We start from the raw sequence: 17,931 nt of genomic DNA, 5'->3' as shown, positions 1-17,931 counted from the left end.
TTTGAAAGTATTTTGCGGTTTGCAGAAAAAATAAGATTAAAAAAAAGTCTGAACAAAACATTGCTTGTAGTGATCCATATGAAGAAATGAAGAACTAGCATTTACATAGTGCCTTTTGCGATCTCAAGACATCCCAAGGACTTCACAATGAAATGTAATCACTATTGTAATGTGGGGAAATGTTCGCAGCCAATTTGTGCACAGCAAGGTCTCACAAACAGCAATGAGACAAATGACCAGATAATCTGTTTTCTAGGTGCTGGTGGAGGGAAAAATGTTGGCCAGGACACTGGGAGAACTCCATGCTATTCTTTGAAATAGTACCATGCGATATTTTCTGTCCACCTGAGAGGGCATATAGGGCCTTGTTTTAACGTCTCATTTAAGATACAGAATCTGACCAGTGTCATAATCATAGGCAGTCCCTCGGAATCGAGGAAGACTTGCTTCCACTCCTGAAGTGAGTTCTTTGGTGGCTGAACAGTCCAATACGAGAGCCAAAGACTCTGTCACAGATGGGACAGATAGTCGTTGAGGGAAGGGGTGGGTGGGAATGGTTTGCCACATGCTCTTTATCTACCTGCCCTGCTACCTTCAGGGATATGTGGAGCTGCATTCCAAGGTCCCTTTGTTCTTCTACACGTTTGAGAATTGTCAGCCTCGTTTCTGGCTCAAGTCACTGGAGTAGGGCTTGGCCTTCTAACTCAGTGAACTACTGCTGAGCCAAGGCTGACACCTTTTACCATTTTTTCCTGCTTCTGTACACAAACTAATTTTACATTACAATTAAAGAGTAAGTCATTTTATTTTTCAATGATTTGTTACTGGGTGATTTGACAGAGGTGTTTAAAATTACAAGGGGATGGGACCGACTCGATCGAAATAGATGTTTTCAGTGGTTGAGGGTTCTAAAACAAAAGAACATGGATATAAGATCAAATTTAGAAACCTGTTTCCACAGAGGGTTGTGAGGCTGTGGCATGTACTACCTAAGTTAGTGATTAAATCAGGACCACATCAACATTGAAGAATTAGTTAGATAGGTGGTTGAATGAAATGGGAAGAAAGGGATATGGGAACAGATTGGGCAAACAGATTTATGACTGCTGTTCATGTGGAGGATAAACACCAACATGGACTGGTTGGTCTAAATGGCCTGTCTCCGTGTTGTAATTTCTGTGTAATTATATGAAACACTGTCATTAAAACAGAATCAGCAAAAATCTAAGCAGAACTAATACAAAGAGGGGGAATTTGCAGTGAAAAAGTGTGCAAAATAAAAATGGATTAACTCCATGCCTACCCCTGTCTGATTTTGGGCTTGGTGCTCGATGTTAGCTTACGAGCCAGTTACACTACAAGTATCGCTCTTAGACATCTAAATATCAGTAAAATGTTAATTGTACGAGAGACTCTCCTGCCAGCTTTCTGCTATCATTAATAACTTTGGTCACAGAAAAGTGGCAGTATACGCCCACCTGGGACCTCTGATGCTGACACTTGTGGACCTTTTGAGGTCAAAGGGAGGTTCCCAGGGGGAGTCAGTCTACCTTCCCAGAAGGCATTTATTGCTGCACCCTTACAAAAAGTACTAAAAATGGAGACTTTTCTTTGGGAGTTCAGGCCTCAATTGTAGCCTGGCTCCCCAGGTGGGGCCCACAACCACCAGTATTCAGGGAGATACACCTAGTCTGGATGAAGCGTACCTCCACTGGCCATATGCTGAGCCTCAGTGAATGCAACACCAAACCTGGCTTATTTGGGTTCCTTCCTATTTTCACGCCAATCTGGCGTACTCTTGTCAAAGCGATGGCAGGTAGATATTCATGGCATTTAAAATTTTAGGCCCAGAATTTGCTGTTAGCGGAGAAGTGACAGCACTTGCATGCTGACCTCAAAGGGAACTGCCCACAAAGATCTTACAATCTTTGTGGTGTCAATTTCAGCTCTCCAGACCTTAGTTTGGATCTGGAGCAAAATCAAGTGAATCACCAGCGTCCAGCAACAGTGATGTCATCAAACTGGCTAAGCAGCCAATCTCATTGAAGAATTCTTACAGACAGCAAACCAGGAAATAAAATGCACAAATTATAATATACTTTTAATAAATTTTACAAAGAGCGAAATAAAGATTGGAACATATACATAGGATTAATAGGAAATTTCATTAAAAACTTAAAAAATATATATTATAAACTTGTAATCCTTAATCATATTAATGGAAAAAATTGACATTCCACAAATATAAAATTAGTTATTCAGCACTCAGTCAGTCCTTAAAAACCCAGTTACACCTCTTTCAATAAGGCATTTTAGATTTTTTTTTAAACTGCGATATTCCATTGTAAAAGTACAGTTTTTGCCAGTACAGTGATTTAAATTAATTGCCGGCTCTGGGGAGTTCCACAGCGCAGTCTGTGTCAGAGCACGGAATGACTGACCGCAACTTCAGGATTCCTGCGTTTATCTGTGCATGCACTAAATCGTGAAGTTGCGGTCAGTTTCAGAGGGGTAATGACAGCGAACATTGACAATTTCGTCATTATTACCACTGTAAAGTCCGGGCCATAAAGTTGGACTGCCTGTGAACTTTTTAACCTAGCTTTGGGCTAGACTGGAGTTGTCCTGCAGTGGATTCAAGCCCACAACTTTTGAGTTAGAAATAATCGACTTGGGTAACATGAGTACAGCATGAATAAAATATGTTTTATTACCATTATTGCTCCTGATTAGTTAGGATTTCTGCATAGTACCAGGCTAGGATTATTCTGCGACACTAGGATTACTCTATGATACTCCATCTGCAAACTGTAACATAATCTTATAAAAGTCATCGGATACTCAGGAAGAATAGAACATCCCCATTTTCTTTTATTTGAAGCCAAATGTTTGGTGGTGAACTTTAATTGAACTTTTCCAGATGTCATTTTTTTCCTAAATCCCCCAAATTCACAGTGTAGCTTGTTGATATCTAACTTACTGTGACCATTGTGAAAATGCATCTTCTCCTCCTCCGGATCTTGCTTAGCTTTACTGTATCCACATCGCCTAGGTTAAAGCAAACAAGACAACATCCATTAATCACACGTTCCTCAATACAAGTCGTAGGTCAGGCAGAAACCAGTTATGGATAGCATTTGTCATTGTAGCCTCTTCTGTTTTGTTATTCTGGCTTTCAGCAGCAAAGTCATGCTTGGCAGAAAGCATTCTCTGGAGGTCCCTCTGTATAAAAAGCTACAGCTGTGTAAGAGATTAGGCTGTATTTGAAAAATATCCCCAGCAGTAAAATTAATGTCACTAAGCGCACACAACAAGATCTTGACAATAATGTGCACATAAAACCGCAGCAGAGATGGAATGCCACAGGGTCTCTGTTTAGTCTTCATTTACAGAACATGACAAGAACATTTAATTTGAGAGTCAAATGCTGAGGTTTTCTCCTATTTCACATCAATCTTTTCAAGACTTTTCTTTTGTGGTTTCAAAGTATAATCATTGTTTTATTATCCATTGAGTTTTATCCATAACTAAAATGATAATTACTACAGGGCATAAAAAAGAACAAGAACAGCACATGGAGAACAGCCCTCAATGTGCACATGATGCTCTATAAAAATGTAATCTTGCATTATTTCTTAGAAAGGTGCAAGTAATGTCTAACTGTCTAACCCACACACCTAAAACTAGTCCGATATCACAAGTTTTGATTTGTGGTAAACTGCCACCTGTAAACTGTACACCCAAGTTATACCCACCGGGTTACATGAAGCAGGCAAGTAGGTACAGTAGTGGCACATGGGAGAAGTAAACCCATTGGAAATAAACCTTTATTGGAACACGTGTATGATGAATTACCACCTGTACCTCCAGCAAGATAAATGACTGTTCTGAATTATGTCACTTCATAGGGTAGCATGGAGTGATAATTGCATATTACCTGGTGTATTAGGCATTACATTTGAAGACAGCAACAGATTAATAAGGCTAAATTAGTTCATCGAGAATCATTAATACATGTTATATTAACACTATTACTCATGATTGGGAGAGGAGGGAGAGTGGATCCTGTAACCACCACTCTATCAGCAACCAAAGGACAGTTATCCTTGTGAGTTATTCTGAAGGAAAATGGCATTTGACCAGCTCCACCTTTATCCCTGCCCTACCCACTAAAAAAGCTCTCAAAATGTAACGTATCATGTTAAAAATAAAATTGCTGGAATAATGGGCCCAAGTTTCGGGCCACGCCTAGAACAGCGCAGCCCGGACCTGGGCGCCCATTTTTCACGCCAGAAAGTGCGCCTAAAAAAATTTTACAGATTCTCCGGCTCCCTGCTGGTCCTCTGGAGCCGGGCGCGGCGCAGCACGAGCTGTAGGGGGCGGAGCTAGGTCCCTGCGCTGAAAACAGTGCCGGGACCTCTGCACATGCGCGCTACAATGGGCGCGCATGTGCAGTAGCTCCAGGCACCCAAAACTGTGGGAGGGCCCGAAGCACGCAGCCCCTAGCCCTGGCAGAATGGCCTCACTGGGGCTGCGTGCATAAGGCTGCCTCCCATGCCCAGCGCCTGCTTCCTCCTGACCCGACTCGACTCCCGCTTCCCCCCCCCATCCCCGGACCGGATCCGACCCCCCGGACTGGACCCGACCTGCGCTTCCCCACCCCCCTCCTCCCCCCCGACCCGAAGCGAACCGACCTCCCTCCGCCCCGACCCGCGCTCCCGACCCCCACCCCCCACACCCGGATCGGACCAGACCCAACCTGACCTCACTCCCCCCGCCCCCGACACGAACCGACCCGCGCTCCCTCCCTCCCCGAACCAACCCGACCTCCCTCCTCCCCCCCCCCCCCCCGACCCGACCCGTGCTCCCGACCGCCGCCTCCCCCCCCCGCCCCGGACCTGACCCGACCCGACCTCCCTCCGCCCCCCGACCCGACCCGCGCTCCCCCCGACCCGACGCGTGCTCCCGACCCCAGACCCCGGACCCGACCCGACCCAACGCCACCTACCTGTAAATCTGGTGCTGGGGACGGGCCCTGCTCGAAGGCCCGTTCAGCCTCCCTCCCCCTTCTCCTTACCCCCCCCTTCTCCTTACCCCCCCCTTCTCCTTACCCCCCCCTTCTCCTTACCCCCCCTTCTCCTTACCCCCCCTTCTCCTTACCCCCCCTTCTCCTTACCCCCCTCCTTTTCCCCACTCCTCTCCTTTTCCCCCCTTCTTCTTTTCCCCCCTTCTCCTTTTCCCCCCTTCTCTTTCCTCTTCTCCTCTCTCTTTCCTTTTCCCCTCCCTTCCTTCCCCTTCTCCTCCCCCTTCCCCTCCCCCATTTCCCTTCTCCTCCCCCATTTCCCTTCTCCTCCCCCCTTCCTCTTCTCCTCCTTCCCTCCCCCTTCCCCCCATCCATCCCCCTTCCCTCCCTCTCTCTCTGCCTCCCTCCCTCCCCTCCCCCTGCCCCCCTCTCTCTGCCTCTCTCCCTCCCCTCCCCCTAACCCCCCTCTCTCCCTCTACCCACCCCCCCTCCCCTCGCTGTCAGAAACACAGACACTGACAGACAGAGAGTGAGAGACATACACAGACAGACAGACAGACAGAGAGATAGAAACACTGACAGAGACACACTGGGGGGGGGCATCCCAGCACGCTGTTGGAGGGCTCCCAGTGCTGCAGTCGGTAAGTAGAAAATGTTTTATTTATTGATTTAAAAAAAAAATTATTTCTTATTCATTTTTTTTGATTGATTTATTGGTTGATTTATTGATGTTTTTATCATTTATTATTGATGATGGCTCTTTATTTGTAAAACTGAATTGTTTAATGTTTGTAAACTTCCCTTTAAACCCCCCCCCCCATTCCCTACGCCTGATTTGTAACCTACGCCTGATTTTCTAAAGTGTAGACAAGGTTTTTTCGAGCGTACAAAAATCTTCACTTACTCCATTCTAAGTTAGTTTGGAGTAAGTTTTCACTGCCGAAACTTTGAAAACAGGCGTAAGTGGCCGGACACGCCCCCTTTTGAAAAAAAAATTCTGTTCCAAAGTGAAACTGTTCTAACTGACTCGAACTGGAGCAAACTAAATGCCGAGAATTTGAATTTCTAAGGTACTCCGTTCTACACCAGTTGCTCCAAAAAATCAGGAGCAACTGAGGCCGAAACTTGGGCCCAATGTGACCATGTGTGAGCATTTTAAATCTCTAATCAGCAAAACACAAATGATTCATTTATTGAGCATTGGCTTCAGTCGAATTTACTGTGTAGTGCATCAATTAAAATTAACATCTTGATCATGCAAATGTAAAACCATCTTGGTTTATTAGTAGCTATCAAGACATTGTGTTTCTGCACACCGCCCATTGAAAAGGCTTGAAATCTGCAAGTATAAAATTACCCACAAATCAATGCATCTGCCACTGAGCCATTTTAAAATTCCACAATAATACAAACTGCATTCTATGAAAGACAACTCACTGCGCATTTTTATTTGTAAGCTATATTTGGGGAATTGTTGGCCCATCTGTTTTGTCCCATTTTCCTGGAATCAACAGATGCTACAGCTATTTATTACTTTTGCAGCTCCTTGTTATTAGATTAAGAAAACCACTCTCAGAAATGAAACATACAGACTAGACTCTCAGGAGATGATAAATGGATGCATCGTTATGTATTAAAATGTACATTTCTGCAATTTTATGTCCGCCATACTTCAACTGATCAGCCCATAATAAACCAGGTTGATAGACATTTGAGTTATCTACAGACATTTTTACCCTCAGAATAATCCTAAAATGGGCTAGTTCAACTGATGAAGAAGTAATGCCATGACAAAATTGCTGTTGAGAATAATGGGTATTTAAAAATAAAATTTTTTGCTAATTAAACTGCTACATTTTGGTAATAAATTAGTGAGTGAGCAATCTTCGATCACACACATGGCAGGATAAAATGGCATGGCCCAGAATTTTTGATAGCTGAGCATGAGAATTTTGTTAACTCACTGTCAAGTGATCTACTGTAACATGGTAACAAATGATTATTCATTACCACAAAGATTATTTTTCCCAAGCTGAATAAGCAGGAGGTATTGTATGTCATCTGACAAAACACTGATACCCTGAGGTTGTCTGGATTATGACTTGGCGGAATAAAGTCTTCAAATACAACATCAAAAATATAAGCAATACATTATCTACAAGAGTGATGAGTGACCTTGAACTTAAATCTAATTGAATAATGGAATTATTACTTGCTGCCAAAATGGATGTCCTCAAAACACATGACTGTGAGGTTGACAAGCTAGATAAGTTACATATGGAGGAATGTCTGGGGGAATGGGATTATAGGAGACAGCACCAGGGGCCAAATAGCCTCCTCCTGTGCTGTCATTTCTATCATTCTATGAAAACTCTCCTTTAATGGGCTCAAGTTTCAGCCCCCCGCTAGAACGGTGCACATCGGAAAGGCCTGCCTAATTTGTAGAGCAAAAATTGCGCCGAGTACTTACCTCGTGATTCTCCGATAGCTGTAGACCCATTTCCAGCTCGGCGCTGCACAGCAGGAGCTGCTGGGGGCAGAGCTACAGCCCTGCGCCAGTAGCTCCCGGCCCTCTCAGTGCGTCCTGTCTCCGGGCGACGACCCTATCCCAGGCCGAAGGGACGTCGTCCCTATCCCTGGCCGAGTGGCCTGACACCGCTTATCTCATCGGCGGCGGGGCCCGCCCGCCTGGCATCTCACTGGGGGCGGGTTCCACCTGAAGAGACGGCGGCGGCCCGACATCTGCTGCATGCGGGCCCTGCCCGAAGTCCTCGTCAGGGCCTGGCTTCTTCGTCTTCTTCTTCCCCCTTCCCTCCCCACCTCTCCTCCCCCTTCTCTTCATCCCCCCTCTTCTTCCCCCCCTCTTCTTTCCCCCCCTTCTTTTCATCCCCCCTCTTCTCCCCGCCCCTCCCTCTCTTCTCCCTGGTGCTGCAGTAGGTGAGTAGAAATAATTTTTTATTTATTGAGTGATTTTTTAATTTTTTTAATTTTTTTATTTGTTTTGATTGATTTATTGGTTGATTTATTGATTGATTTATCATTTATTATTGATGATGGCTCTTTATTTGTAAAAGTGAAGTGTTTAATGTTTGTAAACCCCCCCTTCCCCCACCACCTCCCCGCCCCCCCCCCCCCCCCCCCGGCTATCTCTCGTTCCCTATGCCTGATTTCTAAGTGTAGGCAAGGTTTTTCTGAGCGTACAAAAATCTACACTTATTCCATTCCTAATTTAGTTTGGAGTAAGTTTTCGCTGCCTAAACTTGCAAAACAGGCGTAAGCGGCTGGACACGCCACCTTTTGAAAAAATAAAATCTGTTCTAAAATGGAACTATTCTAACTTACTCGAACTGGAGCAGACTAAATGCTGAAAATTGCAATTTCTAAGATGCTCCATTCTAAACTAGTTGCTCCAAAAAAATAGGAGCAACTCGAACCAAAACTTGAGCCCAATGAATTTGAGCCCAGGGAGTGATTTAGAAATGTTAGTGCTGAGCTAAATTTAGGATGATGTACTCTATGAGAAGTACCCTAAACACTGAGCCTGTTGGCCTTTGATCTCTCGGTTTGGTTCAGGTCAGTCTGTACTGGCCAGTTTTGCTACGTAGAGTATAGAGTGGCTCTAAATGAGGCTCCCAGCTCAGAGTTATTACCCACACTAAGGAGATAGGGAGGCGATCAGGGCTATTAAAAATGGCAGCAACTGGAGAGCCTGACTACATCTTGCACAGAGCTGTCATTACAGGGTGAATATCAATGAGTTTTAGGATTACTATTCATTACAGGCAGAATATTAGAATGTACACCTAGTTCTACCAGTTACATATTGACTGTCTGAGTTGTGGTATTACTGTTGGTTATGTTGGTTATTCTGAGTGCTGCCAGTATTAGTATCAGCTATTGATGAAACTTCAGTGAGTTACTATTAGTTACTGGTGGAATCAAAGTTCCTTGCCCTCTGGTTTCCCACCTACGAATTGTTCACCCTTCCCGAAGCCTCAGTTTCCCCTCTTCGCCTGGTCATGGGGAGTTCCCTGCTTCTTGGAACTTCTCGCACAGCAACTGCTGGCATGAAACCATGAGCAAAGATACTCAACTACAGGGGACTCGACCCTTATAAGGTAAATGCAATATCATTTGCAGACCTTATATGATCAGATGTCACATGACCGGATATCATGTGATCAAACCTCCAGTTTCAACTAGAGTTGGCAACCCTACGCTTCACAAGGTGCCCCTAGAACATCACTAACATTAGTTCATCTGCATCAAGCAAGTCAATGTTTGCTAGAGCAGATCAGATGATCACCTTTCCCTTGGACAAATGCCCCCCTCCTTTAATTTTCTTCCTCCTTCAAATAACACAAAAAAAGAGAGAAATCTCCATCGGAATTCCCATATCAGAAATTTGATGGTATTAGTGATAAATGTCACTGGATGCGCCCCATTTGGGAGCAGTAACACTCGTGAGGCGCGAGACAGTGAACCACGCATAGAAACTTCGCCTCTCATGAGAAATCGGGGTTACCGTCCCATGAAGAAAGTGGAATGCTAAGTCACGCGCTCCACTTCCTTTCTGGGGCAGGAGCAGGGCACACGGCTTGGGAGCACTGGGCTGCGTAGCACTGCCGCGCAGGAAGGGCTCATCCCTGAATTAAAGGGAAGGGCCCAAGCTGCATACTCTGCAGATTGTGAACACATCTACCCAGACTACCGGGAAGCGGGGATGCTGCACGGTGATCAGCCTGCTACTCAAGCAGAGTACATACTGCTGACTCTGCATCGGGCAGAAAGGGCCACCAGTACACCACTTGGGAGCAAGGTACCGTGGCAGCAGCCCAGCATAGAAGCCGAGTGCCAGGCTGCAACATCGCGCCACGGACCCAGCGATTTCAGGAAGTCAAGGCCGCGACCGGTAAGTCGCCCATTTTTCAAAATGTCGGCACCGCACCTCTCCTTTAATTTTCACCCCGCGAGCGGACTAGGCGCTACTGAATCTTCACTCCGGGGCAGCGGCCCGGGGCACTACCGGCAGGAGCGGGGCGCTTTCAGTTAGCGCAACAGATTACTGGAATTTTACGGAGTCGGTCGTGGCCTCGCACGAGAAGCCATTTGTGCCCCCCGGGAGGCACAAATGACACAAATTTCGCCCCCAAAATGTCAAAGAAAAATCACTGATCAATTCGACTGTCACAATCCCAAAGTTAAAGGCTTTTCATATGTGCTCCAAATAAGTTGCTCTCCCTCTGAATATTAATATCCTCAGCCCAGAACATGTACAAACCCAATTGTCTTTTTTTAGAAGTATTCTTGAAGTGTAGTCACTGTTGAAATGTGGGAAACGTGACAGATAATTTGTGCACAGCAAGCTCCCACAAACAGTAATTAAATAAATGATCAGATCACCTATTTTAGGTGTTGATTGAAGGAAAATGTTGGCCATGACACTGGGAGAACTTCCTTGCTCTTCTTCAATTAGTGCCATGGGATCTTTTATGCTCATTCAAGACAACCTCGGATTAACGCCTCATCCGAACGAGAGCAGCACCTCCAACAGTGTATCACTCCCTCAGTATGGCACTGAAGTGCCAGCCTAAATGATGTGCTCAAGCGTCTGGAGTTGGGTTTGAACCCACAACTTTTTGAATCAGAGGTGAGAGTGCTACCACTGAACCCAGGCTGACACCGGAAATGAGGCTCTCATTCATTTTGGGTCGGAGCACTTAAGGCCAGCTGTATAATGGCGGACAGTGTACAATGGGATAAAGTCTGACAAAAGCATCTCTCCCTGATGTCCTGGTCCCAAGATGCGCATTCCACTCCAGTGCCACTGATCATGGTATCTGGAGAATCAACCCTGTTGTTTCACCAGTACTAATCTTAGGCAGTTTTGCAACTAAATCAACTACTTCACCAGCAAAAGTTGCCTGAAGCAAAGATAAAGGGAAATTAATTTGCATCTAATTGGACAGGATTTGAGATTCAAAGCTCAGTTCATACTTGAACAGGTTCCCTGAGGTAGTGGGACCACGGGGTTCAGCTTAAATGAACAGCGAGAAAGGTTGATGGTGCCTGAGCCACAAGCACATAGTACTATTTCCTCAGATGTAAATGAGCTTGAGAAAGAATCCCAGGCATTACCATATGCATTGGTATCCTTGTTCTATGAATTTGATAAATAATTGCACATTTCTATATTAAAAATCAGTTTTTGGTTTTAAGTATTTACATACCTTATTCTACTGGGCATTTTTCAATTTATTTTTCTCTATTACAGATGTCGTTATGCATCATTATACATGGGTGCACATTGCCACAGCTGTATATCATATTTATTGGCTAGCATAGCCCTGTATGCACGAGGTTTTCTTCTCCTGATATAGGCATATACTCAATTAATGGTGCAGCTAATGTTGGGTGCTCACCATCCTATTTAAATGAAGCTGCAGATAGGATTCAGATGCTGGTGGGCATTTCTGATCCCAGTCTACTTCCAGCACACAGTGTCACACTTGCCCACAGGTACACCCCTGGAGTTGTATCAGAGCCATGGTTTTTAGTACTAAATTCAAAAAAAGTAAACACCACTAAATCTGAGTCCATAATCCACCAACCTCAGCCAGAATGTGTGAGGTGCTGGGGAATTTGCTAAGTAATACTGCAGCTAAAGTTAGAAAAGCGTGGACAAATTCAGGATATAACACATTTGTAAGTGTCATAATTGTCAATACCTGGCCCACCAAGCTCCAAAGCCTCTGGGTACTTGCCCAATTTTTAATGGATTTTTAAACTGAGTCTATCACTGTTGAGTACCTGCTCATTGAGCCCATCATGGTTGGTTACTTGCCCATTGAGCCCATCATGGTTGGTTACTTGCCCATTGAGCCCATCATGGTTGGTTACTTGCCCATTGAGCCCATCACTGTCGAGAACTTGTGGGATTTCCATCTAATTGCCCATTGAACTCACCGCAGAAAGTTAGGGCTCATAATTAGTAGCCTTTTAACAATTTGGTAATTGTTAATACAATGTCAATCAATCTCTCCAGTCCAGAAAGGTAACACTTTAAGCTGTTGAGTTTCATTCCTACATGTAGTAAATTGTTGTTAGAGATTTTAAAAATGTAAAATTTTAAATATTCCTTTCTGTATATTTTACTCTATCTCTCTTAATCTGATCTTCCTTTCCTTCTCATTATTTCTCTTTCTGTACCAGATTTGACTCTAAATCACCCTCCGTCTCCATCGTCCCTCTGTTTCTTTCTCAATCCTTAAATCTCATTGGTTGAGGAGATACACTAGTGGTCCAGCATTCATTAAGGTCCAAGATGCCCCGTTGCCTTTGCCGCACTGTTATCACCTCACACTTCCAGCAATTTATAATGAGCTGAAGGGGGCAGTAAAAACTCTAACTCCAGCAAGATTTAGCCCATTATGTTTTTGATCCTGTACAATATTAGTGCTGTAAGTTTCTATGATTCTACATATAAATCACGGACACAACTGCAGAAGAATTGTCATGCAGAGGGAACACTAAAGATTCATTGTGAAAGTAGTGTGCAAGAGGTTTGAAATGCTGTGACAGCTAATTATTTACAAAAGAAACTCAACTGGTAGCATCTTTCTCATTATTTGTGGGTTCATGCCCCAAGACTAGTGACGAGTGACTAGTGGGGTGCAGCAGGGCTCAGTGCTGGGACCTCAGCTATTTACAATATACATTAATGATTTGGATGAAGGAATTGACTGTAATATCACCAAGTTTGCAGATGACACTAAATTAGGTGGCAGTGTGAGCTGTGAGGGGGATGCTATGAGGCTGCAGGGTGACTTGGACAGGTTAGGTGAGTGGGCAAATGCATGGCAGATGCAGTATAATGTGGATAAATATGAGGTTATCCACTTTGGGGGCAAAAACACAAAAGCAGAATATTATCTGAATGGCGGCAGATTAGGAAAAGGGGAGGTGCAATGAGACCTGGGTGTCATGGTACATCAGTCATTGAAAGTTGACATGCAGGTACAGCAGGCGGTGAAGAAAGCAAATGGTATGTTGGCCTTCATAGCTAGGGGTTTTGAGTATAGGAGCAGGGAGGTCTTACCGCAGTTGTACAGGGCCTTGGTGAGGCCTCACCTGGAATATTGTGTTCAGTTTTGGTCTCCTAATCTGAGGAAGGACGTTCTTGCTATTGAGGGAGTGCAGCGAAGATTCACCAGACTGATTCCCAGGATGGCTGGACTGACATATGAGGAGAGACTGGATCGACTGGGCCTTTATTCACTGGAGTTTAGAAGGATGAGAGGGAATCTCATAGAAACATAAAATTCTGACGGGACTGGACAGGTTAGATGCAGGAAGAATGTTTCCGATGTTGGGGAAGTTCAGAACCAGGGGACACATTCGAAGGATAAGGGGTAGGCCATTTAGGACTGTGATGAGGAGAAACCTCCTCACTCAGAGTTGTTAACCTGTGGCATTCCCTACTGCAGAGAGTTGTTGATGCCAGTTCATTGGATATATTCAAGAGGGAGTTAGATATGGCCTTTACGGCTAAAGGGTTCAAGAAGTATGGAGAGAAAGCAGGAAAGATGTACTGAGGTGAATCATCAGCTATGATCTTATTGAATGGTGGTGCAGGCTCAAAGGGCCGAATGGCCTACTCCTGCACCTTTTTACTATGTATCTATATTTCTAAGACTTACACACTTAAAAAGCTCAGTCTATTAGTAGGGGAATGCTCATTGGGGCCATGCAATCTGGAGTGATTCCAGTTCTGGATAGATGGGAATACAGGGGCCATTTACATATGATCATGCACATTGCAAGGGGGGGCAGGAGGCAGGTTGACATTTAAAATATGATAGTGAGGCTTGACGCCTCGGATTTAACCAGCTTTGCAGGATTCCCAGAAGTGCAGCGAGTTGAGCACAACCTCAGGGAGCAATCTTTGTGGGCTGGGAGGAAAAGGAGTGCTTCCTCCCGAAAACCCCCACTGCCCTTTCAGAATCCGAATTCACCCTGGGGAATTCATCGGGGATAGAACGCCCCCCCCGGGATCGACCACCCCCTCCCCGCCACCCCCTGCCAACCTCTCACTGGGCTTGGAACCCTCCCACCTCCCCCCCCCCCCCCCCCCTCCTTGGACCCAGCACCTATCTGTTGCTGAGGCGTCCTGTCCAGCCAGCATTCCCTTCCCGACTGTCAATCAGGCTAGCTTCCTGGACTTTCCGTGTCTACTGCCCCAGCCCCCACCCCACTCAGAGTGGATCAGAAATGGGAACATTAGGCCCAGTAACTCTGTTTCTCTCTCCACAGGTGCGAAGTGCTTTTCTATATTTTCTGCTTTTATTTCAGATTTCAGAATCCGTAGTATTTTGCTTTAGTTCCAGGAATATGCTGGATTGAATAATTTCTGATTTCACGGGAATGAACAGCAACTGCCCTCACCATAGCAGGGCGAGTTAAACATGTTCCATCATAGTTACTTGGGCCTGAAATAAGTAACGCCTCTGAAGTTCCAATAGGTTAGTAACAATGGTGCTGCACCCTTGAGTCGGGACTTCTGGTCACTGATGCAATAAATTACAGTTCAGCTCACTTACATATCAGTTGGAGGTTCTGTTGAGCAATTCTTATGTAATATGTGAGTAGTGCACTGCAGGGGGGTGGGGGGCATGTGGGCTGGTAGGATTTGGAAATTAGGTGTGCAATCTTTTAAAAGTCAAGAATAGCTGTGGATTACAGGAAAAGGTTGGGGAAGCAGAAGGTAAGTTGGAAAATGGTTGGCGAGGTGAGTTGACGGTCAGATAGTTGTAATGTAATGGATGGCTCATGTGTGATTTGTGCCACTTTTGAAGCATGCCTTCAAGTGAAAGACCTGGCAGCGACAGACAAAGAAGGGAACAGGTCACCGGAAGAAGGCAAGAAAGAAGAACATGCAAATTCAATGAGGGGAATTTTTGGACACTTCTGAACAAGATGCCTAATAGACTGCAAGGTATCCATGTTAGGAAACAGCAGCTAAGTGTCTAGTGTGCCATATGGAGAGAAGTGACAGTGGCACTGAGTGCCATTTCTCTCACCCCTAGACCTGCAGACAAGTGTTGGTAAAAGTTCAATGACCTGAGAAGGGTCGGCAAGAAAACCTGGCAACTGCTGTGCCTTTTCTTCCTTATACACTGTGTTCACCCTCGAAAATTAATAGCTGCACAGGTCACCCTACACACTGCTCAGTGGTTAAGGGGGGGTCACTAAGTGGAATCTTGTAATACATGTTTCCATCTTCCCTACAGCAATTACTTACACGTAGAACTTTCTAACTCTTCCTCCAAATTAACTAGGTGAAACCAGCAGATCTTTTACATCAGCTACCTGGGACACATCCGCCAAGTACCTTCCTTCACCTAATTCATGCAATCTTGTTACAAGAGAAGCTTGGACATAATGGCCATGAAAGGAAAAGGCCTGGACAAAGGGATTTGGACATCAGATAGCTGAACCCCCTTTTATATATGCATTTACTCTGTACAGCCACCAGAGGGCTCATCCCCTGGAATCCCAAGGAGTCCCTTGGGATCACAGGTATATAAAGAGGCTTCAGAGGTTGGAGAGGCACTCTGGAGACCTACAATAAAAGACCAAGGTTACATTTTACTTTGAGCTCACAGTGTTCAGTCTGACTCTTTCTCCATGCACTACACTACACTTTTAGGAACAAGCCATGTCGCTGTTGGTGAGACACCCTGTTCTATATTGGGACAGAGCAGGTGACACACTAGTGACTGCACAGTCACCACAGCATCCTTGTAAAATAGTGCACCATCATAACCTTCCACAACCTTCTCTGTTGCCTGAATCCAAAGGGGGGGTAATGCTTACCTATTCTTAGCTTATGCCCTCCTTTCCTGCAGATGAATTAGAGCAATAGTGGACAGAAGGTGATGATGAGGAGGAGGGGGAGGAGGAGGAGGGAAGAGGCCAAGGAGAAGGCACCACCTGCCTTTGGAGACACCTGAAAAGGATGATGTACAAGGAACATGGTACCTCCCCACAGGCTCTGACATCGGTTGCCAAGTATGTGCGGCAACTGACCATTCTGATTTGAGGCAACAAAACAAAGCTTTTTCCTTTGTTGCAGCCCTTCATGAATGTCATGTATGTACATTTTATTTGTAGCCACCAGATGGCAGCATTGTTGGAGGCCACTGAGCAGCATGCACATGGTGCTCAGGTATAAAAGGCGAGCCATTTTGAGAGTCAGGGACTTTGGGCCTAAATAAAGCAGAGCCAATGTTGTACTGTGCTTAGTTAAACAGTACTCAGTTTGAACCTTTATTGCATACATAATATTTGGTGGTGAGAATACAAGAACCTATGTTTGCAAAATGAACACGAATGGATTTTTAGAGCGATTCGTGGAGGGAGAAGATAGGGCAGACTTTGTGAGCCATTTGAACCAGTACTTCGTGGCCAACAAAATGAAGGGGGTCGACAATGCAGACTGTGTGCGGTTCAAAGATCTTTGGTCTGATAAAGAATCTACTCATGCCTAGTGATCCAACAGAGAAAACGTACGAGGAGTTGTGTACATTGGTACGGGAGCACCTCAAGCCAGACGACAGAATCATCATCTCGAGATACAGGTTTTATACACATGTTCGATCGGAGGGCCAGAATGCGGCGGAATTCGTTGCCGACCTGACACGTCTAGCGGGACCGTTCAAGTTCGGGATGGTGTTGGCAGACATGCTGTGGGACTTCTTTGTCATCGGCATCAACCACGAGGTGATCCTGCGCAACCCTCTGGCGGTGGAGGAGTTGGATTTAAAAAGGGCCATCCAGATCGCTCAATCATATATGACGACGGATCTAAAGCAAATAGCGGTGAAGAGCCGAACCTCGGCAAGTAGTAAATGCGATTGATTCACCGTTCGGCAGAGCGGCACATAGCAGGGCCTATCCAGCTGCGTTCGCGAAACCTGTGGCTGCCCCAAGTCTGCCAGCGGGAATGTATCCGACTTCTCCGTGTTGGCTTGTGGGGGAAATCATCGGCACCAGCAGTGCTGATTTAAGCAATATAGTTGCAAAGGCTGTCTGAGAGTGGGGCATCTCCAGCGCAAGTGTCCATAGATAAGAAAGCGAGCTGTGACACGAGAGTCAGGCTAGCGCGGATCCGGATACGCAATCCGAGATGCCAGAGAAGGAAGTGTATGGACAGTACTCCTTCATAACCAAGTGTAAACCAATTTTGATTAACATGAAGTTTAACGGGATACTGGTATCAATGGAACTGGACACGAGGGTGAGTCAATCGATCATGAACGAGAGGGCATTTTATAAGCTGTGGGATACTAAGACTGTAAGGCCCAGGCTGAGCCCTGTTAATGCCAAGCTGTGCATGTACACCAAAGAACTGATAAAGGTGATTGGTAGTGCACAAATTAACATGCCATATAATGGTGCGTTTCACGAGTTACCGCTTTGGATTGTTCCAGGCAATGGCCCAACGCTGCTCGGCAGGAGCTGGTTGGAGAAAATCAGATGCGACTAGAATGACATAAAGGCGTTGTCATCGGAGGAAGATACATGTGCCCAAGTATTGAGCAAGTTCCCCTCGCTGTTTGAACTGGGTGTCGGCAGCTTCACGGGAGTCAAGTTGCAGATCCACGTGGACTCAGATGCAAGACCTGTCCATCATAAAGCTCGGGCAGTGCAGTATATGATGAGGGAGAAGGTCGAAATTGAACTGGATAGACTCGAGCGTGAAGGGATCATATCACTGGTCAAATTTAATGAACGGGCCAGCCCCATTGTTCCTGTGCTGAAAAGTGATGGCACAGTCAGAATCTGTGGAGACTACAAGGCTACGATCAACAGGGTTTCGAAACAAGATCAGTACCTCTTACCAAAGG

At 45.4% G+C, this 17,931-nt stretch overlaps 1 protein-coding gene across 2 annotated transcripts in view; it reads right to left on the bottom strand.

Annotated features, from left to right (window-relative positions):
• LOC139268281 (ephrin type-A receptor 5-like) overlaps positions 1–17,931 on the bottom strand; it is a 460,418-nt gene that overhangs the window by 63,097 nt on the left and 379,390 nt on the right. For both annotated transcript variants that reach the window (XM_070886335.1, XM_070886343.1), the window contains exon 9: positions 2,981–3,048. In XM_070886335.1, coding sequence (XP_070742436.1) covers positions 2,981–3,048 — 68 coding nt within the window. The remainder of the gene's footprint in view (positions 1–2,980; positions 3,049–17,931) is intronic.

Source organism: Pristiophorus japonicus, chromosome 1 (genome assembly GCF_044704955.1).
Source record: "Pristiophorus japonicus isolate sPriJap1 chromosome 1, sPriJap1.hap1, whole genome shotgun sequence".
Lineage (NCBI taxonomy): Eukaryota > Metazoa > Chordata > Chondrichthyes > Pristiophoridae > Pristiophorus > Pristiophorus japonicus.
The sequence above is the reverse complement of the archived record's forward strand: the minus strand, read 5'-3'. Positions and strand labels throughout refer to the sequence as shown.